Source organism: Artemia sp. Qi Xiang Cuo, chromosome 12 (assembly GCF_049724085.1).
Source record: "Artemia sp. Qi Xiang Cuo chromosome 12, ASM4972408v1, whole genome shotgun sequence".
NCBI lineage: Eukaryota > Metazoa > Arthropoda > Branchiopoda > Anostraca > Artemiidae > Artemia > Artemia sp. Qi Xiang Cuo.
The window spans coordinates 14,657,352-14,680,621 of NC_142805.1; the positions used below are offsets into that span (position 1 = coordinate 14,657,352).

At 34.5% G+C, this 23,270-nt stretch overlaps 1 protein-coding gene across 2 annotated transcripts in view; it reads right to left on the reverse strand.

Annotated features, from left to right (window-relative positions):
- LOC148945815 (uncharacterized) overlaps positions 1-19,967 on the reverse strand; it is a 31,323-nt gene extending 11,356 nt beyond the window's left edge. Inside the window, exons 1-3 of one of the 2 annotated variants that reach the window (XM_089098509.1) lie at positions 19,856-19,967; positions 11,567-11,737; positions 8,957-10,478 (exon numbers count right to left, since the gene is read on the reverse strand). In XM_089098509.1, the coding sequence (XP_088954635.1) occupies positions 10,051-10,478; positions 11,567-11,737; positions 19,856-19,898 (642 nt within the window). In that variant the 5' untranslated portion in view covers positions 19,899-19,967 and the 3' untranslated portion in view covers positions 8,957-10,050. Of the gene's footprint in view, positions 1-8,956; positions 10,479-11,566; positions 11,738-19,855 lie in introns of those variants that run through there. The other variant, XM_089098510.1, reaches the window with a different exon arrangement.
- Between the last annotated feature and the right edge of the window lie 3,303 nt (positions 19,968-23,270).

The following is a 23,270-nucleotide window of genomic DNA, read 5'->3' on the forward strand; positions in this document are numbered from 1 at the left end:
TTTAAGAGTCAAAAGCGATCTGATGGCAACTAGCCTCCCCTTACCAACCCCAATACCATAAGGCTCCAATTTTTTCTCCAGAGGCACTTCATATGCAGAAGGGGGGGGGAGGATGTTATAAACTTCGGAAGGGACTCATTCAATTGGTAATAATAATTTCTAGTGCCCTTTTTAGGAGTCAAACGCGATTGAAGGGCATCAAGCCCCTCCCCCTTTCCATGCCCTTTTATCCCCAAATGCATGCAATCAAAATTTTGATATGGTCATTATGTCCAAAATAACCAAGAGGTGAATTAACTAAGATAAGTATTCCTCGGGGGTAGACAATACCCGCCACTGCCCCCAAGGTAAGGGCTGTAAGTTAAGCAAGCTGTCCATTGTTCATACACAAGGTTTTTATCGAAGGGGTAATATTATAGACTTTGGAAAAACTTCATTCGATTTAAATCGAAAGATCTAGCTTAATTTTTAAAAGTCAAGAATAATCGGACAGTAGACACCCCCCCCCCCCCCAACGCCTTTTTTTCAAAATACTTTTGATCATAATTTTGAATTAGCCTTTTTGTTCAAAATCGTCTAAATATCAAATAGGTATGGTTACGGGTTTCAACCCCCCCCCCACTCAGCTCTGGAGGAAAGGGCTGTAAGTGATTCTAGCAGCCCATCGTTAACATATAGTTTCTATAGAAGGCGTGGTCGTATAAAGTTTGGAGGAAATCCATTCGATCTAAGATCGAAATTGATTGTGCCCTTTTTAAGAGTCGAAAATGATCAAAAGTAACAAGCTCCCCCCCCCCTTTCTTGTGCCTATTTCCCCCAAATTCATCTTATAAAAATTTTCAAGTAGCCATTTTGTTCAAAATAGTCCGAAATTCAATTTGCTATAACTGAAGGGTTGAGAAATCCCCCATAGCCCCCAGGGAAAGCATTGTAACTTATGCAAGTGGCCCAATATTAGCATACAAGTTTTTTGTGGAAGGGGTGGTCGTATTAACTTCGGAGGGTGCTCATTTGATCGGAAATTGAAATTTTTAGTTCTTTTTTAAGAGTCAAAAGTAATCAACGGGCAATTAGCCCACGCTCGACTTTCCAAAAGGATATCTGGTAAAAATTTTGAGATAGCCATTTTGTTCAAAATGGTTCAAAGGTCAAATAAATTCTTCCGCGTCTGAACCCCCCCAGCAATAGGGAAATGGCTCTGAGTTACGGAACTTGCTTATTGTTACTTTCATACTTTGTTTAGCTTGATACCTTGTTTACTTAGATGCTTTCTTTACTTTGATGAAAGTTTGATGTTGAAAAAAAAATGATTTTGAAATAAGACATTTTATAAAAACTTGAAACTTTTTGAAATCAAAAATGAAAAAAAAAAAATTAAAGAAAAATTTCCCAAAGAGAAGTAAAGGCAATATTAAACTTAAGATCAGCAGATGGAAATGCCTGTTAAAATTCAAACTAGAAACGACAAGAAATTACTATTAAAGAATAAATAAAACCCAAAACGAACAGAAATTAAAGAAAAACTCATAGCAAAAAAAACATACAACAAGTACTAATATAAATGAATAAATTAAAAGAAATTACTATTAAAGAATAAATGAAACCTAAAACGAACAAAAATTAAATAAACAATTATAGAAAACAAACGTACAATAGGTACTAACATAAATGAATAAATAAATCTTAAAACGAGCTAAATTTGAATTGAATATACAAATCAAGCTTGAAACGAACAAAAATCACTGCAAACAAGGATTTTGAATCCTTCTCTCACTGTAAAAGTCTAAAACCAATTCCGTCATTGGCGCTTTACTGAAAACTATATGGGTCTTTAACAATCTTGGAAAGTACAAATAAAATGAAGCTAAATATTAGATATATAATGATATCAGTTATTGAAGGATAATCAGTTCAAGATTTTATTTCGCTTTAATTTTCATTTTCAATGTTGTAAAAACTGAAAAGAAAAATATTTGTAATATAATTCGTTTTCAGTGGAGCGCCAATGACGAAGTAGGCTTTACACTTTTACAGCTTAGGGAGAGGCCAGTATAGTAGTATTGTATTTATAGATACGAGTAGCCAGTACCCCTGTCATTCCGGAAGGCTAGTATTCCTGTCATTCCGAGAGGCCAGTACCCCCACCGTACAAGCAGCGCCCTATCCTTTTTGCACATAGGTTTCCTAGAATTTCACGAAGCATTGGGTCAATCTAAATGAGCGGTACAAAGTTTAATCTTACCCATCAAAAGTTATGCGCCTGAGAAAATTTGGTTCATTTTCGAAAAACGGGAAGACCCCCTAAAAGTTATAGAACCTTAATGAAATTCACACCATCATATTCAGCGTATCAGATAACCCTACTGCAGAGGTTTCAAGATCCTATCTACAAAAATTTTGAACTTAGTATTTTTTGCCAGAAGAAAGATCACGGATGTGGGCTTATTTGTTTATTTTTTTCCTAGGGGTAATCTTATCGACCCTGTGGTCCTAGAATATCGTAAGAGGGCTCATTGGAACGGAAATTAACAGTTATAGTGCCCTTTTTAAGTGACCAAAAAAAATGGAGGGCAACTAGGCCCCCTCCCACGCTCATTTTTTTCTCAAAGTCACCTAATTAAAATTTTGAGATAGCCATTGTGTTTAGCATAGTCGAAAACCTAATAATTATGTCTTTTACGATGACTTAATCCCCCACAGTTCCCAGGGGAAGGGCTGCAAGTTATGAACTTTGCCCATTGCTTACATATTGTATTGGTGATTGGGAAGTATACAGACATTTTCAGGAAGAATTTTTTTATGGTGGGGGGGGGGGGGCGGGAGACGGGGGCTACTCGGGAGAATATTTCCGTGGAGGAGGTTTCTTTGGGGTAAGGGAGATTTCTATGAAGGGGGCGCCGGATTTCCAAGCATTATTTAAAAAACGATCAGAAATTAAATTAAAAAAAACAAGTACTTTCAACTGAAAGTAAGAAGCAACATTAGAACTTAAAATGAACAGAAATTATTACGTATATGAGGTTCTCCCCCAATTCAATACCTCGCTCTTTACGCTACAGTTTTTTTTTTAGTGCTTTCAAAAGAGCTATCTATTCTAATTAAACGGCCTTTGTGATTCAGGGGTTTGTGAATTAAATTTTTTTTTAACTTTTAAAGTAAAGAGCGTGGTATTGACTAAGGGGAGAACCCCATCATATACGTAATATTATATATGTAATAAAAAAAAAAACAATAAAAAAAAACAAGCGATACGGCTCAATAGTAAGCTAAACTTTTAAAAGCGGAACTTTGATGTCAATAAATGTATCAAAAGAATGGGCTTGTAATGCTGATTCTAAATATATGAATTTTATTAAGTTTAGTATTACTCATCAAAGGCTACGAGCCTCAGAAAACTCACCTGATTTTTTAAAAAGGGGGGAAACATCCCCTAAAAGTGAAAAATTTTAAATGAAAATCACACCGTCAGATTCAGCGTATCAGAAAACCCTATTACATAGGTTTCAAGCTCATATCTGCAAAAATCTACAACTTTGTATTTTTTGCCAGAAGAAAAATATACGAATATAGAAGTTCGTTACGTAAGTTAATTTGTAAATTACGTCAGAACCAAATTTAGAGACAGCCATTGAGCAAAAAAAAGTAAAATTTTTATGCAAATTTCGTTTACTCATTCAATGACGGTGAGCCAAAATAAAAGCTGCATTAACTAAAAAACGATCATAAATTAAATAAAAAAAACAAGTTTTTTAAACTGAAAATAAGGAGCGACATTAAAACTTAAAACGAACAAAAATTATTCCGTATATGAAAGGGGTTGTCCCCTCCTCAGCATCTCGCTCTTTACGCTAAAGTTTGACTCTGTCTCACAACTTTATTTTTTAAAACAATAAAAAACTTTAGCATAAAGAGCGAGGCGTTGACGAGGGGACAGCCCCTTTCATATACGGAATAATTTCTGTTCATTTTAAGTTTTAATGTCGCTCCTTACTTTCAGTTTAAAAAACTTGTTTTTTTTATTTAATTACTTTAAGCGGCCCTACAGGGCATTACTTTAACAGCACACATAGGGCATTATTTAGCGATTTATCAATCCCTCATATCTTCTCTCTCTTTTTAACTATTACTTTAGGCGCCCACAAAGGACATCATTCCGGGAGGCCTCTTATCTCAATGTCACGGATGATAGGGGTTCTCGGAAAGTGTTTCTGTAGCAATGCAAATGATTTCAGAGCGGGTTTATTGCTCACGTGATCTTTGATAGAAGAATTCCTGTTTCGTTTGTCAAGTATTTCGTTTAATATTTGAAGTGACAAAATAACTAATAAACGTAGTTTTGTTATGGGTTCTAATATATAATTGGTAGAAATCTTTTCGTACTCTAATGGTATCGAGTCGATTATTGATTAATGATAATTTATTATTACTACAAACGCCCAGGTATCATTTTTATGAAGAAGAAAATTTAACGGTGATTCCTCCAATCCTACCAACTTCATAGTCAAAGTCATAGAAAGCTTTATTATTAACTATATTTATAGATGGTTTCATGTTTTCTTTTCCATCGATATTTATTTATTTTTTTTCTAAGCAGTATTATCTACTTAGAAATACATTCTAATGCATTCAAGGTATTGTTTCTGGGATGTTGGCAAACTGATCACAAGCGTCACAATATCGTAACAAATTATTTGCACAATCGATTTATCAATTGGATTTTTGGTAAGTGTTAACAGTGATCTTTTTCCGGGCACCATTCTTGGCATCGTTCTGAAAATATGGACACCACGGTGATATGAGATGCATACTGGACAGACTTATTCTTTGGATGGTTAATTTAAATGTCTCGATCTCCAAAAATTGTAATATGACCGACTACACCTATTGAATTTATATTGACACTATGTTATATGTGTTTGAATATCTTATATCATCTTTGGTTTTAAAAAACACCCCCCCCCCCCTACAACCCGTTCTTGAACTATTGAATTCAATCCGTAAAATATTTTTGAACTTGGATCTTTGTGGGACGGTAAAGAGCAATATGAAAACTAAAAAAGCGGATAAAAACAGCCTTCAGGTAGTTTGCAAGCTTAGCCCTCGATGCAAATCTTAATCGTGTTTTATTCTGAACATTTTTTTCAACCTTTTTTCCATGTCTTAAGATTACATTAAATATACTTTAAGCCAAAAAATCACCTATGATATTTTAAAACTACAAAAGAGGACGTTATAAAAATGTCAGTCATGGTTTTTCTTTTAGAAAAATAAAGTTTGTTGTGGCGTTTTTTTTCTTTACTTAGTTTTTATTATTGAACTGAAATTTTTCACAAAAATACGACAGCCCTAAGAGGGAAATGAAACAATAAAGCGTTTTGAAAAGTATTGTTTAGTATTGGGGTATGCAGAAAGTCAAAATTAATAAATTTGTATATATTTTAAACGTTGATAAGATAGCCCTATGAAGGAAATGATACAGTAAGGCCTTTTGAACAGGATTATTTAGTATTGGGATATGTATAAAGTTGATATTAATAAAGTCATAATTATTTTAAGCGATGATATGACAGCCATATGAGGGAAATGATACAATAAAGCTTTTTGAATAGGATGGCTTAGTATTGAGGTATTCATAAAGTCGAAATTAGTAAAGTCGTATATATTTTAAGCGATGATACGACACCCCTATGAGGGAAATGCTACAATAAAGCAATCGACCTCTGATTTATTGCAAGCTGTGGGTTCATTGCTTTACAATATGGAAACTAGGTAATCATAAAAATATGTAGGTTGATATCTCTTGACCTTAACATCAGACAAATAGCGTCCTATTTGAAATCTGAATAACAGAGAAATATACATTGACTATGAAGTTCACAGCAGGATTACCATAAACAAGAACCTGTGCGAAGAGTATTCGCATTACAGAAGGTCTTTTGGACAGTGCCTATTCTTCTAGGGCGTCGAACCACTGTTTATCGTTTAATTCAAGGCCATGAGCCATGCAAGCTTTTTAGTGTGTGGGATATATAACGTTATCAACTGTTTGAAGATCGTCAAAACTTGTTGCATTCTTCACATGATACAAAAGTACTCGTAAATAGAAGTACTCGGGAAAAGCTGCAAAATTTACGTTCTGAATTCGTCCAATGACACGTAATCGACGGATTCTTTGTTCCCATGTACTGGTATTGCCATTCCATTTACAGTTTTCAGGTATTTCCCAATAATAGAGAAATTCTTTCTTTTTCATTTGTTTTAACACCTTGTTGTGTCGAAAATGTGCTTCCAACATTGAGCCTTGTTGTCAAATATCTACCATATCTTCTTGAGCTTTGCTGATACTTTTATTAGATACAGTCCTGGCAAATAAACATTTAAACGTTGAACGACATGGCTCTTTTTCTGAATATCGTAACTAAATAGTCACCAACATGCTTCAGTTGGTGTAACACAGCGTCCTTTTACATAGGTTTCTGCTTCATTGTAAACCATTTCACCGTTAATTTTCGCCAATATTTATTGAAGCACAATCACGCGCTTTGTAGATGTATTTTTTTAGACACTTTACCGGACATGTATTTCCTACACATTCGACATTTATGTGACATTGGTACTTTTTAAGCATATGAGGATTATACAGAGCGATGTGACAAGTATCACGAGTAATTCGGCAATTACTAGAATCTTTTCGATAAACAGCACGGTCAAGTGAAAACTCTTCTCTATTCATTTCGTCTAATTTTGGATCATAACGAAGTCTATACTTTGGTTTTTTAGCATCCGCTAGAGACGTGACTGAATTTTCAAAACCGAAAACCACTTTGCTTTGGAAAACCGAAGCAGCACTATTTTTTGTTATTCTTACAACTCGCATTTGGATTTAAGTTCCCATAGGGATTATGAATCATCCACTTTAAAACTAATTCTCTTAATAATGGATCATTTGAATTTGGTATTTCAGCTGAAATAAGATAATCAATTCAAACTGGATTATGGATTCGATCAGGAGGACTCATAATCAATAGCAAATGCATATGTGGTAGTCCACGTTTCTGAAATTCAATCGTATAAACACATGCTGCCACCTTCCCAAATATCTGATACTTATCAATATCATTGATTATATCATCAAATTTCAGTTTAGCAATTCGCGTAATGAGACCGGGACAATCTTGAGGGGACAGAGGAATTTTCATCAGGTTTTATACTTGGTGCTGCTTTAAATTCAGGCCAATCAGGATTGCAAGTCACAGTTATAAGGAAATCTGGGGGTCCAATGCGACGGAAATTAGCCAAGGCGTCTTCAAAACGTTCAGGAAAGTATCGTATTGATCAGACGAATCACGGAGGTAGTATAACCTTTTCACCAACGAATGCATCCTTTTTCGATGCTAAGTGCTTAAGAAGTCGCTTAACACCTACGTTGTTTTCACCCATAATAGTTTTCAGGTTAAATTTTATCCAATCAATACGATCACGCTCAACACGAATAGCGGTATCAACGAGGTACTGTTGGAAAAGTCTTCCATCAAAATAAAAAGCATTAAAACCAATCTTACGCAGATCGGGTGTTACAGCTTGCACAGAGAGGCTTTTCGCATGTTCAGGCCAAAAAGAGATACGATTCCCTTCTAATTCAAGTCAAAACTCAAAGAGCCTGCGAACTCTATGGCCCAAGTAAGTTAAACCATTAGTCACAGACTATTAATATAGAGTTTATTCGAAAAAAATTAAACAACCCGTACACTTTTTTTAGCAACAAAAATTATGCCACAGAAAAGTACCAAAATCTATTTAATTGTAAAATAATTAAATGCAAGTAAAAGAAACCTAAACTCAAGATAAGAAAAAGATGGGTTTTCATTTATGTGTTGTAAACAATAGAACCAATTGTGTTCTGAATAGAACCAATAGAACTAATTGCAAATAAGCTGGATATTGTTTTCTTTGGTCAGTTAAAGCGCCAACACCTAACAGTGAAAAAATAAGTCATTACAATATTACCTGCATACTATTACAGTCATTTTTATAAGTCATTACACTTTTTTCTGACTAATGGAGAGATTTCCATATAGTTGTATCCCAGCTTAGGGTGGAACACCACATAGAATATCTGTTGAGGAAAAAATTGTTGGCAGAGAACTAGGTAAATAATTTTAACTAAATTCACTGTTTACAGATTACAACAAAAATGAATGATGTTTCTCGGCAATTCACTGTCACACAGTCGCAAATGAGCAGTATTACTGAAAATGTGGGTAACACCAGAGCAGAATTTGCAAGCGAATTGGCAGAAATAAACTAATGGAATCTTTCATTTGAATAGACTCCAAGGGAAAAGAAGACTTTATAACCTCAAGATGTATAACCTCCCTAAATGTAATCGGTCCTTGTCCATTTTGAAATCTGAGGAGAGCAACTTTTGGAAGCGATGTCTCCCAAAACTCCCGCTATGTTCAAAAGCGAATATGTTGGAGCATGATTTTGTCCCAAAAAGATAGGTTAATTATTGAAAACTGTTATAAAAGTGTTTTACACTTAAGTGACAGAAATAAAAAATACATTAGAAATTGAAAAAATCCGCCCTGTTATAACCCGTATTAACTCTGAGATTACAGGTAAAAAAGACAAAAAGGAGAACGGCAGGATCGATAACCATGAAAAAGAGTAAATCGATACTTCAGGACGAACTGACGTCTAAGGAACCTAAAGCAACCAGAAGATGGTAGTAGAAAAGGTAGTAAATTCAGCCAAAACAGCAGGGAGAGATAAACCACAAAACGAGAGCAAAATTAGCAAATTGGATTATTTTATTCAACCTGCAAGAAATATTTGAAAAGAAAAAGAACAAAAAGAATACAAAAATAAAACGAAGACGGAATAGGTTTTCATATGTGCTGCAGAAAAGGATATTCCTGAGAAAACAATTAAGTATATGGAAAAGTTTTTCTCTAGCAAGAATTCTTTGACAATTTTGACATGAACATATTTCACTCTTACATACTGACATATACACAAGGTTTATCTTCAGACTGACTTCTTTGATGATAAGATAACCCAAAAATTGAACTAAAACGTTTTTTTTACATATTTCACATTCGAAAGGCTTTTTTTCAGTATAAGTTTTTTGATGAACAGATAGGTGGTGTTATTGGCGAAAAGGTTTCTCACATATAGGACATTTGAAAGGCTTCTCTCCAGTATGAGTTTTCTTATGACGATATAAACTGTCACTAACAGTAAAACATTTCTTACATATATCATATCCAAAAGGCTTTTCTTCAGTATGATTTTTTTTATGACGATATAAACTGTCATGAACAGTAAAACGTTTCTTACATAAATCACATTCGAAAGGTTTTTCTCCAGTATGAGTTTTTTGATGATAAGAAAAACTGGCATTTGAAGTAAAACGCTAGTCATATATATCACATTTGAAAGGTTTTTCACTAGTATGATTTTTTTGATGATTAGATAGGTGGTGTTTTTGGCGGAACTTTTTCTCACGTCTATCACATTCGAAAGGTTTTTCTCTAGTATGAGTTCTTTGATGATTAGACAGGTGCGGCTTTTGGCGGAACTTTTTCTCACATCTATCACATTCGAACGGTTTTTCTCTAGTATGAGTTCTTTGATGAATAGACAGGTGCTGTTTTCGGCGGAACTTTTTCTCACATCTATCACATTCGAACGATTTTTCTCCAGTATGAATTCTTTCATGATCAGATAAACCTAGACTTAAAGTAAAACCTTTCTCACAAATATTACATTTGAAAGGTTTTTCTCCAGCATGAGTTTTTTTATGATAAGAAAAACTGGCATTTGAAGTAAATCGCTTGTCACAAATGTCACATTCGAAAGGTTTTTCTCTAGTATGAGTTCTTTGATGATTAGATAGGTGGTTTTTTTGGCAGAATTTTTTCTCACATCTATCACATTCGAAAGGTTTTTCTCCAGTGTGAGTTCTCAGATGTTCAGATACTGTAGATTTTCGACTGAATTTTTTCTCACATCTATCACATTCGAAAGGTTTTTCTCCAGTGTGAGTCATTTGATGACCAGATAGGTGGTGTTTTTGGCGGAACCTTTTCTCACATCTATCACATTCGAAAGGCTTTTCTCCGGTATGAGTTTTTTGATGATAAGAAAAACTGAAATCTGAAGTAAAACTTTGTTACATATATCACATTCGAAAATTTTTTCTCTAGTATTAGTTCTGTGACGTTTAGATTGGTGGACTTCTCGCTGGAATATTTTCTTACAAGTGGCACGTTCAACAGGTTTTTCTCCAATATGAAAAACCTCTTTTTTTTCCACATTATTCTCAGCAAATACACAATTTGAACTAAACATCTCAACTTGATAATTCAAATTCATTTCTTTTTTTAAACATATTCTTGTAAGGCCTGGCATGCTAGGTAATCCACTTCCTTGTTTGCTGATATTAGTGTGGTGTTGCATTACAGCAGGGAGAACTAAAATAACACAAAATTCACTTCAAATACATTACTCAGTCTTACATTTTTAAGCCCTTTTTTATTTGGTGCACAACTCAAGTTCTTATAATGTTTAATAGAAAAAATTATTAAGACTTCAATTTGAAAGACTTTTAAACTTAGGAGTTAATTTACAATAAGCCAGTTTCGTGGTATTCCTCTTTATTCCTTTCTTTATTCTATAATTTATAATTTTCAAGCATAAGGTTGTACATCAATATTACCTGAGCTTGGGTTGTTTTAAAAATTATCACTGTACTATAATACTACTATGTTAACACCCTAACTCTGTCAATTAACGTAATTTCTTCACATAGAATAATTATATTCATATCAAATAATTTTCCACATCTTTTATATACTGTGTAGTATTTTAAATAATTTCACACTATGTATAAACAGCTTGTCGAGTCGAGGGTAGTCAAAGCAATAAAGGATCTATGTAACAAGCAAATAACAGATTTCTGATAAAGCTCTTTTTAGTAGAATCTTCCAAATGTCTGTTTCATATTTTCCAAACATCTTAGTTCTAGAAAGGAGGTATACTGACGCAGTTTCCTACCTGTTTTTTACCAGAAGAAAACTGTGAACTTGATTTTTTTTTGTGAAAGAATGAAGGACTTTAAGGCAGATAAAAAACTAATAGGATAAATTTTACCAGTTGCAAGAAAAAAAGCCAATCAAGTCTCGAGAACTTAATTCGCCTATAACAACTATAATACTTTTTTAATACAATATGGAACAATTATGGTAACTCTAAAAAAAATACCGATCCAAGGGCTGAATGTGGCCAAAAAGGACACAGTTACTGGTTTAGCTTCATTTGACGCACTTTACTTTCTTTTTTATAACTGGAAATAGAGAAAATACAAAATATCATATCTTAAAACTAAAACAATCCGGGACGATTATTTATTAAACATTTCTTTTCAATTGAAGTCAGCGCACTCAAATACAAAAAACACCTATCTGTGACGACCCGCCAAGCTTAAAAGGAAGTTTAAGATACAATATTTCATTTTGGACAGATAAAAACGCAGAGAAGGATCAGAAAATCTGAAGCATACCTTTGACTCCGTCAGTTTTCGACTCCCGTTTAAGTAAGTCAGAAGTATGTTGACAAAATGTAGGTAAGCTAGGAGATCCAGCAAAAAGATTGGCTTCAAGTTCCATAAATAACATGGGTTGTGCACTTCCAAAAAGATCTTTTTTATCATTTGAGGATGTATCTTCAGCTTCTACAAAAATTGGAGTAAAAATCACATAAACAAGCTCACAACAAAATGTCTATTACTTATAAAAAAAATATTTAGAATGTCTTATAATTTTTATATGGCACTTCGAGGATGAGTAAAGGTGAATTGATCCTCCTGACATATAGAAACTTCGTATTGTATAAAGAAGAAGAGATGAGGCCTCGAAAAAGATGATTTAAAAAAATCAAACAAGGTCAGGAAGATAATTTCCAATTATCTTAAGTTCGGTTAAAAAGTTTCATCATGGTTGAAAAATAGTTGCTTCCTAGTAGAGAGCAAACCATCAGCCACAACAACAGAAATTTTTAGACTTGTTTTGAAAAAAACTTTTTGGTCAGAAAAACTTGAAATTTCCAGTTTTATGGTGACTCATCACTAGGGTGACTATGCTGATTCGCAGGAATAGTGACTTTTATTTCGGGTTATCTTAATACTAAAAGTTTCTAAGTAAAACTAACTTATGGATGCACCGAATGCAAATGGAAAGAGCACCATTGGAATCACCATTGCCTAGATTCTTCACCAGAAGTTTTTGGCTACAGCTATAAGACTCCGACTTCATATTCAAAAAGAAAAAAAAAAATCCTTTTTATAGGCCATTGTTGTTGACATATTCCTTCATCTTAAAAAAGAAGAAAATCTTTTGTATACATTATATATTTTTATATTTTATATATTAGTACTTTTACATATTCACTCATTTTCAAAAAGAAGAAAATCCTTTTTAAATATTTTTGTTGATAGCCATATTTATTTTTTGGAAATTTTTAAGCTTTTGCTCTGGGCCTATTGGTTACATTTATTTTAGAGCCGGACTCCTAGAATAGACTCCTCGAATAGTTTGTCTGATAAACGTCTTAGATAATATATCAATTTGTTTTGGTGACTCATCAGTTTGGTGACTATGCTGATTGGCAGGAATGGTGACTTTTATTTCGGGGTTATCTTAACAGTAAAGACCTCTAAGGAAAACCAACATATGGATGCACCGAATGCAAATGGAAAGAGCACCATTGGAATCACCATTGTCTAAATTCTTCATCAGAAGTTTTTGGCCACTGCTATAAAACTACGTACAAAATATTTACAGTCCAAACTCAGCTCCCTCTTCAAAAAGAGAAAAATCATTTTTACATTGTTTATATATTTATATTTTGCTTAATTTATAAGCTTTTGCTCTTGGTCATGTCATTGCATTTATTTTAGAGCCAGACTCCTTGACTGGTTTATCTGATAAATGTCTGAGATAATATATGTTCTTTACTTTTCATGTTTGCACCCATAGCTAAAACCCATGGCTGGACACATACCTGAAGTATAGGTCCTCGGTAAATAGTGTACAAAAAATTGAAAGTATATTTTCTTCGAAAATGTCCAGTGTAAACTCTTTTCCAAAAAATACTGATTCAGAAATACTAACCGCTATTCAGGCTATTTTATTTGAAACAAAAAGTGACTAATCTTTTCAAACAGTTCGTGGTAACGAACTGTAAGTAAGGAGCGACCTGGCTCAATGGTAACCGAAACTTTAAAAAACGGAATTTTGATACCAATAGATACATCAAAAGAATCATATTTTAATTCTGATTTCAAAAATATAAGTTTCATCAAGTTTAATCTTACCCATCAAAAGGTACGCGCCTGAGGAAATTTGGCTGATTTTCGAAAAAAGGGGGAAAAACCCCCTAAAAGTAATTGAACCTCAATGAAAATTACAACATCTTATTCAGCGTATCAGAGAACCCTACTGTAGAGGTTTCAAGCTCCTATCTACAAAAATGTGGAATTTTCCATTTTTTGCCAGAAGAAAGATCATGAATGTGTGTTTATTTTTTTTTTTCTTTTCTTTTCCAAAGGTGTGATCGTATTGGCCCAGTGATCCTACAATATCGTAGGAGGGCTCATTAGAACCGAGATTAAAAGTTCTAGTGCGCTTTCTAAGGGACGAAAAAAATGGAGGGCAATTAGGCCCCCTCACGCGCTCTTTTTTATCTCAAAGTCACCCAATTAAAATTTTGAGATAGCCATTTGTTCAGCATAGTCGAAAATCTAATAAATATGTCTTTTACGATGACTTAATCCCCCACAGTTCCCAGGGGAAGGGCTGTCAGTTATGAACTTTGCCCATTGCTTACATATTGTATTGGTTATTGGGAAGTATACAGACATTTTCAGGAAAGGTTTTTTTCTGGTGGGGGGGGGGGCTGGAGTAGAGGGTTACTCGGGAGAATCTTTCCGTAGAGGATGTTTCTTTGGGGTAAGGGACATTTCTATGAAGAGGGCGCCGGATTTACAAGCATTATTTAAAAAACGATCAGAAATTAAATTAAAAAAAAAAAATTTCAACTGAAAGTAAGAAGCAACATTAGAACTTAAAACGAACAGAAATTATTACGTATATGAGGGGGTTCTCCCCCAAGTCAATATCTCGCTCTTTACGCTAGAGTTTTTTTTAGTGCTTTCAAATGAGCTATCTATTCTAATTAAACGGCCTTTGTGATTCATGGGTTTGTGAATTAAATTTTTTTTAACTTTTAACGTAAAGAGCGTGGTATTGACTAAGGGGAGAACCCCCTCATATACGTAATAACATATACGTAATAAAAAAAAACAACAAGAAAAAAAACAAGCGATACGGCTCAATAGTAATCGAAACTTAAAAACGGAATTTTGATGTCAATAAATGTATCAAAAGAATGGGCTTATAATGCTGATTCTAAATATACAAATTTTATTAAGTTTAGTATTACTCATCAAAGGCTACGAGCCTGAGAACGTGGCTCGTTTTTTTAACATTTAACGTAAATTGCTTTTTATTTAATAAGGGGACAGCCCCATCATATACTTAATAAAATATGCGTAATAAAAAAAAAAAACAATAAAAAAAACAAGTGATACGGCTCAGTAGTAAGCAAAACTTTTAAAACGGAGCTTAGATGTCATTGAATGTATCAAAAGTGAATAGTGTTCTCTGACTAGCTGAATCTAATGGTGTGATTGTCATTCAGATTATTTGCCTTTTAGGAACATTTTTCTTCTCTTTTTTTACAAACCTTACAATTTTTCTCAGGCTTGAAGCCTTTGATAGGTAACAATAACTTAAAGAATATTTAATATTTGGGATTAGCCAAGGGCGTCATTTTGGGGGAGGGGGAGTTGGCCCCCCCCCAATAATTTGGAGAAAAAACTATTATATAGCCCATGCCCCTTGACCATCCGGATTCGTAACCCTCTTGCCCCCCCCCCCCCCAATAAAATTTCTGGAGCTACTCCCCTGGAATCCGTATAGTAAGTCAATTCTTTTGATATATAATTTCCGTTTTTAGAGTTTTGGCTACTATTAAGCCATGATGTTCCTTACTAAAAGTTCGTTACCACGTACTGTTTGATACTTTTTATCTAACAAATTTTCGACCATGGTAGCATTTATCTGGTTTTTTTTGTACTATTGCTACAACAGCAGCGACGTAGCTCCAAAATTTTTATTGGGTGGGCAGGATGGGGTCGACATCCAGATAGTCCATGGGCAGGGGCTATCCTTCAGGGGAAAGCAGTGGTGGTTCTGGCCACTTCAATTTGCTTACACTTGCAGTTAGTATTAAATATTATAATATAAGTATTACAGTAAATAAGTAATTGTCTGCTAACTATAATCTCTACTTTATTTTAATAAAGATAAAATTTCATGAACCACAAAATGATTATAAATGTGCGCCCTTAAAATTTTTGCACCTGGGGCGAGTGCTCCCTTAACCCTTCCTCAAAAACCACCTGTGGGGAAAATGATGTTTAAAAACTTGTGTAAAAATACAAGCCTAAATGTGTTTTAAAAATGTCTGAACATTCTGATGATTCTATTTCAAATTTTCTCCCTCTAGTCGAAGTGGAAACAAGTCTCTTCGTTGAAATGGGTTGTCACAAATATGAGCCAAAGCTGAGGCTAGACCATTAATTGGATCACGTTTATTAATTAATTTGGTCAAAGTTGAGCTGCTTTCACTGTTAAGATTGTCTTCTCTTTCTATTATTGTTTTACTAGAGGAAGACGTAGATGGGATTCAAATCCCTTTTAAATACCTTCTACTTATTGTTCCACTTTCCGTTGCTTTTTTTAATTTGGTTTTGAGCCACAGAAAGAAACTAACGAGTCTGTCCCTTATTCATTTTATTAGCCTGTTATAACCAAATAAAATTGATACAAATTATATTTTTAATAACGTTATAAAACGCAAGTTGAGAGCTAGACAAAGCTGGTTTTTACAGAACTGGCTAAAGGACTGAAAGCTTGGCCATTTTGTATCACTCAGCCATAGGACAAGCTTATTCTGAAATACTGATTTACATAATATGTAGCAGCGCAGCTGTCCCGATCCTGGGATGAGATGAGCATGCGCTCTTCCACTTGATGGGGAGAGGGTGTGTACCAAGCAGTTAAAAAGTAAAGACAGTTAGCTGTTAAATGTTCCAACAGACATCAATAGAGTATGTACATGTTGATACTGGAATGAGGATTGAGCATAAATACTCAAAGCTAAAATGGGAAGGGACAGCGAAAAAAGAAATTCACTTTACCATCTTATTACCTACTGTTTTACTACCTGGCATTGCTCGGCAAAGGGGTATAGTAAAAAGATAATAATCTTAAAAACCATGTAGAAATTCCTCTTTAAAAATTTGCTCGCGGGGTACGGCGATTATGTTGTAAGTAATTGAAGACAAATTTTTGAGATACCACCTCCCTACCTAACGTCCCACAAAAAACAATAAAAAACACTATATAGGTTTTGGTATCCCGTATCTAATTCTTGAGGCTTTTTATTTCATTATGCCGCTATTAATAGCGAACCTATGAGCTCCCGCCTCCCATTGATTGTATTTTTGGACCATTCCGATTTTAGCTTTAGTCTCGTAAGGGGATCAACATGTACATATTCTTCTATATGTTGATTTTAAAATTTTTAAGAGCTAATTTTAAGAGTTATCCGTCAACGTAGGTGGCGTTATCTTGGGCATGTCATCAGGATGGGCAGAAATCGCTTGCCAAACTCCATCCTCTTCTGGCAACCTGAAGGATCAAGAAGACGAGGCCGTCCTAGAAACACCCAGAGACGTTCACACAGAAGAGGCTTGTCGAATGTACATGCGTTCCTACAGCCCGAATGGGAAGACGTACTAGCTCCAGGACACCTCCGAGATGACTGGAGACTTTTCGTGGATGCTCTAGGTATCTCTGGAGGCACAGGAGGAACTAAGGTTTAAGGTAAGGTAAAAGGTAATTTAAGATTAACGATGAATAGAAACGTGTCTGGAATTTGCATGTATAAACAACGATTTTGGCGAAAGTTGGAGAAAAAAATGTCGTAAGTTGACCTATTTACACCGAATGTAAATATAAAATCAGAATTTTGGGGCAAAAACTGTAAGTAAGGAGTGACTTGGTCCTATAGAAACTTTAATTTTTTGTCACAATTCTTTAAGAGCGGCCCTTGAAACACAAGGGCTGTTGAATATGGATCAGAAGTATTGTTAAAGAACGTTAAGACTTTGGCGTAAAGGGTTAGTCTTGAGGAAAGGGCAACCCCCCTAATGTGCCGGAAAAATTTGCTCGTTTTAAGTTTGGCATTGCTCTCTACTTCCAGTTGGAAAAAACTTGTTTTTTATTAAACGTCTTTATGAATTCCCCTAATTTGTGTTTTTTCTTCTGTACCGATTGAACTATCTTGAAGTGATGATGCTCATATTGTTTTAATTGTCACGTGTTTTGTTGTAAGTTTTATTTTATATTTATCTGTGTTTTGCTAATGATGATTCTTCAATATAGAGCCAAAATATTCATTTAGTAAAAATTTCGCTGTCTTAAAATAATTTTTTTGTCAAACATTTGCCTTTTACATATATAGATAATATCAGATAACTCGAAGGTAAAATGTAAAATAGTGTCCTTTCATAGGGCTAATTTAGATCATATACATATAAATTACATACATGTAGATACATATATAGATTATATGAGGTAATTTTAATGTAAAATGCCAAATCGTTGTCTTTCATAGGGCTCAGGTCCTAGCATTTTTCTTGCCAATTAAGGTGATTATATCCATTAAATATCTCAAAAGTTTACCCATAGTTTCTCCAGTAAATTGCTTATAATGTCGAATTTTAGATCAAACAATTTTTGTGGTAATTTCTTTTTTGCCCAGTTGGTTCCAGTTCAAGGGGGAAAAGGCAAAGTTGTATAAATGTTGCTACCATTGTCTGACCCTCCCTTTCCTTCCTAAATGAAACATTTAAAGCCTTCGAGAGAACTATAAGTATTCCCTGTTAGCATATAGGAATCTGCCCAATTTCTGAATGATGAGTTTAAACTACATCCAGAAAAATAAAATTGCTACCCCTCGTCTCAGGAAGAGGGTGAAATCCCTTCTCTTGATTGACATAGTTGTGGAAAAGGTTAATTTTTCATTTTCCTAATGGTAGGCTATTGCTTAAATTTCATCAGAAAAATCATACCAACACTTTTTAGCCTTTTTGTTGGATTTTTTTTACCCACTTCTTGTAGCCCTTGTTTCATCACGCTCTGTTTGAATGTGAAATTACGTCCAATTTTGGCTATTTCGTTAGTGAATGAACGCTTCATTTTCAGTTTTGCGAAAAAAACCTTTTTTTTTAGTGAATCATAATAAAAGTCGGCAATCTCTTTAAAGTAAAAACAAACTATTCTTGCATAGAAGATTCGAAAACCCCCAAATCACTCCCTAACTTTATGGTATAACTTAGCATATGCTTTTAAAGAGTATAGTTAGTATCTAGTGCGCCTTCATACTTTGGAACAAATAGTGGGGGAACTTAGAGAATGAGCGACTTTTGATAGATACAAGTGTGATAAAGTAGAGATAGGAAAGATTTGACCAAAGTTGAAATGCTTGACATACTTTACAAAATTTATGCTTTTTTAATTCCTTTTATAATTTCTGTTTCTTCTCAACAGTAAAAAAAAAAATGGCTTAAAACTTTCAGTTAAACAAAGTTAAATACTTTACGTTAATAAAGAACAAGTCTATTGTTTGAATTAAGAGCACCAAACAAGTTATTTCATTGTTTTTAACTAAAACCAGTACATACACTTGTAGGTACAAACTTTGAATTGAAATTCTGAATAATGTGAACTTGATGATACGTTACTTGTTTATACTCGATAGAGAACTAGTTTTGGACCACAAGAATTCTCTTGAAGTTGTGCACGTTCCGCGGATGAAGGATGACAGATTGCTGAAGATTGTCCTTCTTGGCCAACCGTCATGGGCTAAACGGAAAGCAGGTCGTCCGAGGTTGGAGTGGAAGGATGTCATGAGGAAAGACTTAAGGGAAATGGGAACTTCAAAGGAGGATGTAAAGAGGGAGGCTTTGAATAGATTGGGACGGAAGAGGAGCGTGCATAGATGTTTTGGTCTCAGGTGGCTTGGTGCTGCGGTGAGTTGTTAGTAGTAGTAGTAATTCTCTTGGGGGAGCTTCAATCCCTAGACTTTGCTCTGGATAAACCCTGTCGGCCTTAATTGCAAGGTATAAATGGGGATAAACCTAGATCTTCTCCCTCTTTTAAGTGAACGATGACTCATGATTTCAGATATTAACGAAATTAGTACCCTACTGGTAAGTGTCCAAACATCCCCTTAGTATATGTTCTCTCTTTCTAGAACGTATTTAACAGCTTCGCCAGCACTCTCCAGCACTTATTTGTATGCCTACAGAACCAATAGAATAAAATACCAGCTGCAGTCAATTTGTAAATGTAAAATAACCCTTCATTATAGAAACTTTTACCATAAATGTTTTATCTTTTCTTTGGTCATTCTGGATTAAGTTACAATCATATAGCACAAAGGTAATAGAAAAGCATCATTAGCAAGACCAAAGCTTGGAAATGTTTCTTTTTGAAAAATCTTCTTAACCGATAATAGTTAGTTTTCATAGTTTCATCAATCTGTTTTTCAAGTAAAAGTAGCGTAAATAAGAGGGGAATTGTATCGATGGTCCAGATTTTGGAGCAAAAGTAGCACAAACAAGCAGAAAATTGGCTCAACCACCCATAATACCAATTACCTTGCTTAACAGCAGCGATACCAAAGAGATCCAGTTTTTCCATATTTCATCAGATGAGTCAAATACGCAGTCAGTTTCTCTTAACTGTTCCAGGCAATTGGAAATCCCTAAAACCAAAATAATTAATGAATAACAAAGGAAAAAAGGAGAACAAAACCTATATTTATTAAGCTCGGTTTTTATATTGACAGACAGAAATAAAGATGGTCTTATTGTAAATGGATTATATTTTTTGGCCTACTCCAAAAGAACATATTGTAAATCTAGTTTCTAGAAAAAGTTTACAGCTTTCCAATGAAAAAATTTAAAGGAAAATAACAATTTTTAAACATATCTCATTATAGGAAGCACTCATTGCTAATGCGCTGTAAGGTAAAGAGTGAAATGGGCATAATATATTTTTTTTTTCTTTTCAACAAGGCACTGAAAAGGCTAATTCGATTCGAAACTGAAAGTTCTAGTGTCCTTTTCAAGTGTCAAAAGCGATTGGAGGCCAACCCACCACCAGCCCACGCAACTTCTTCCAAAAATACATCCGATCAAAATTTTGCGATAACCATTTTGTTCATCGTTGAAAGGTCCAGTAACATTGCTTTTGGGGATAAACTAATCTCCTATAGCCCTATGTGGATTCAGGTTTCAAAAGAGTATTTCCCTTGAATGGCTATAGGTATTAAGTTGGAACTTTCAGAGAATGTCGAGGGGATGCTCAGTTGACCTAAAGACGATATGTGCACGCTACTGCTACTACTACCACTGTTGTTACAGATACTATTCTTATTGCGACTACCGCTAAAGCCAACGATAGTAAGGTGAAAATTTCAGAAAATGTTAAAGGGAAACTTGAACTAAATTAAAACAAATATGTGCATACAGGTTGTCAAATTTCTAAGGAACAGCTTAGAGTTTTAAGTTGAAAATTATGGGCATGTTAAAGGGGATGTTCAACTGGATTATTCAACTAATCAAAACACACTACATGCATGCAGGTCGTCGAAAGGATGTATCAGCAATGTAACAGGAACTAAGCATTAACTTGAAACTTCCAGCGTATTTTGAGGGGGATGTTGAAAAAGAAACAAGATAAGCTATGTACACACAGCTACTAATTGTACTCCTACTCAATGTTATTACTACCACAGCTAAGAGTGTTAAAGTGAAACTTTCAGGGAATGTATAAGAGGCTACTGAACAAAACCGAAACGGAATATTAGTTTATGGATCGTCAAAAGGGACGTCTTACACTATAAAGTTGAAACTTTCAGGGCATTTAGAGGCAAATGTTGAACTAATAAAAAGGTATTATCGGCATGTTGCCACCATTGCTACTATTACTACTGCAGCAAATATTACTAATACTTTGAGGGTATTAGGGTAAAACTTCCAGGGAATATTTAGGTGGATGTTCCACTAAATCAAAACACACAATGTCCACAAATGTTCATTTATGTTGCCAAAAGAGTGTGTGAGCAATTTCTCAGGAATGGCTTAAAGTATTAAGATGAGACTTTCAGGGCTGAGAACACATTGGGAACTAAGCTCCAGCGTATTTCCCCAACTTTATTTACGTGTTTGTATTGAATTACATTAAAACATAAAACGGACAGAAATCACTACGTATATGATGGGGGTTACCCCCTACCATACGCCCCCGCTTTTTACACTAAAGTTTCTTAGTACTTTAAAAAACAGCTTTTTATTATTCTAATTAAACGACCCTTGTGTTTCAGGAGTCTTTGTTAAAGAATTGAGACAAAATTAAAAATTTAGCGTATAGAGCGAGGTGATAAGGAGGAGGAACCCCCTTCTTATACGTAAGTAGTATCCCCTCAAGAACTTGTTGTGAGGGCCCTATCCCGCCGTCCAAAAAGTGGGGTAGCAAAGTAGCAATGCTACTTGGCAGTTTTCAAATTTGTTGGCAGATTTTGTTTGAAAATACCATTTTTACATACAAAAAAATAATTTTTGCTCAAAGAATAGCTATCAAAACACAAGTTGTGCTGTTAGGTTAGTTTAAGTCATGTTACAATCAACCCCCCACCCTTAATGTGCAAATATACAGCCCAAATTTGTTTCTAAAGTATTATATTTTCATCATGTTTTGATATTTTTCATTTGGATTAACCTAACTTCACTTCTCAAGTATTGGTGGTATTATACATAAGTACGAATGAAGGGAGTTGATCTTTTTTGCCATGAATCTCCACCATTTAAAAGTTTGTTGAATTTTGCTTCAAGAAATACATAAAAATCAAGTACTTTCCTTTTTTCTATGAGAATTTTATTTTGCATATAACCATTCATCTTCTTCAAATGTATTTCCCTTCTCCTCCTCCCCTCCTCAGTGCTACTCTAGTGCCCTCCCCCCTGAAATATTTTTGGCGGGTGTCCATGCTTGATTGATTGGTTCAACTGCAGTCTAGGATCTTTTTACGGTCTACGAAAGTTATTAAGTAAACGAAATTTTACGGAATAGATCTTCTGCTCAAATTAGGGTGTTGGAAATTTTATTTAAATACCTAGGCCTATCTCCACAGCTTTTAATGCTTGAACAATTATTAACCCTGTATGTAGGCTAATCCTAAGATAAAAACAAAAGAACTGAAAAAATTATGGTAGAATTGGATTTGCCATTTCAAGCTTTTCCTAAATATAATATTCTTACTGTAAAAATTGCAGCCCCTCCCCTCTGCCCTTCTTAATGAGAAAAAATTAAGCTATTGATTATATTCAAATTCGGGGAATAGTAGATAAAAACGGAAGCGACCCCAAAACATGATTCATAAAAATTTGCATATTATAGCCAAAAGTAAAAATTCGATAATTATTTCCAGACTGATTTCCTGCAAAGTTTTATATTATTTTCAGCCTTATTTTTTTTACAAACGGTTGGTCTTTATTTCTTACTTTGCTACCAGATATCTGTGTATGAAGATTTATCAAACAGTTAGTGGTAATGAACTGTAAGTAACTCGACAGTAGAAGGGGAGGTGCTACTCCCACGAGAACACATGTGCTGCCACCTACAACTTTTTTAACACCAAATATGGGCATAGCCTCCCTAGGGAGAACACGTGGTTGATGGGGTCAATGACCTTTTTCTCCATGGTCTCTTTCTCCAGGTGTGTTTTTGGCACGCTCTCAGCGAATGTTATGATCCAGAATTAGGAGATAGATTGTTTCCGGGGAAGCTAATTAATGTCTGACAGATGACGTCAAGTTAATTAATGTCTTTGGAGTTCGACCAGAATTGTTTCCGAGGCAAAGTTTAGATCACACATGACAGATGATGTCATGATTGATTGATTGACATGAAAGGGGAATTAATTTGTTGTTTCTAAAGAGAATTGATTTGACACGAAAGTGAATTAATTTGTTGTTTCTAAAGAGAACTGTCTCCGAGCGAAGGTTTAGA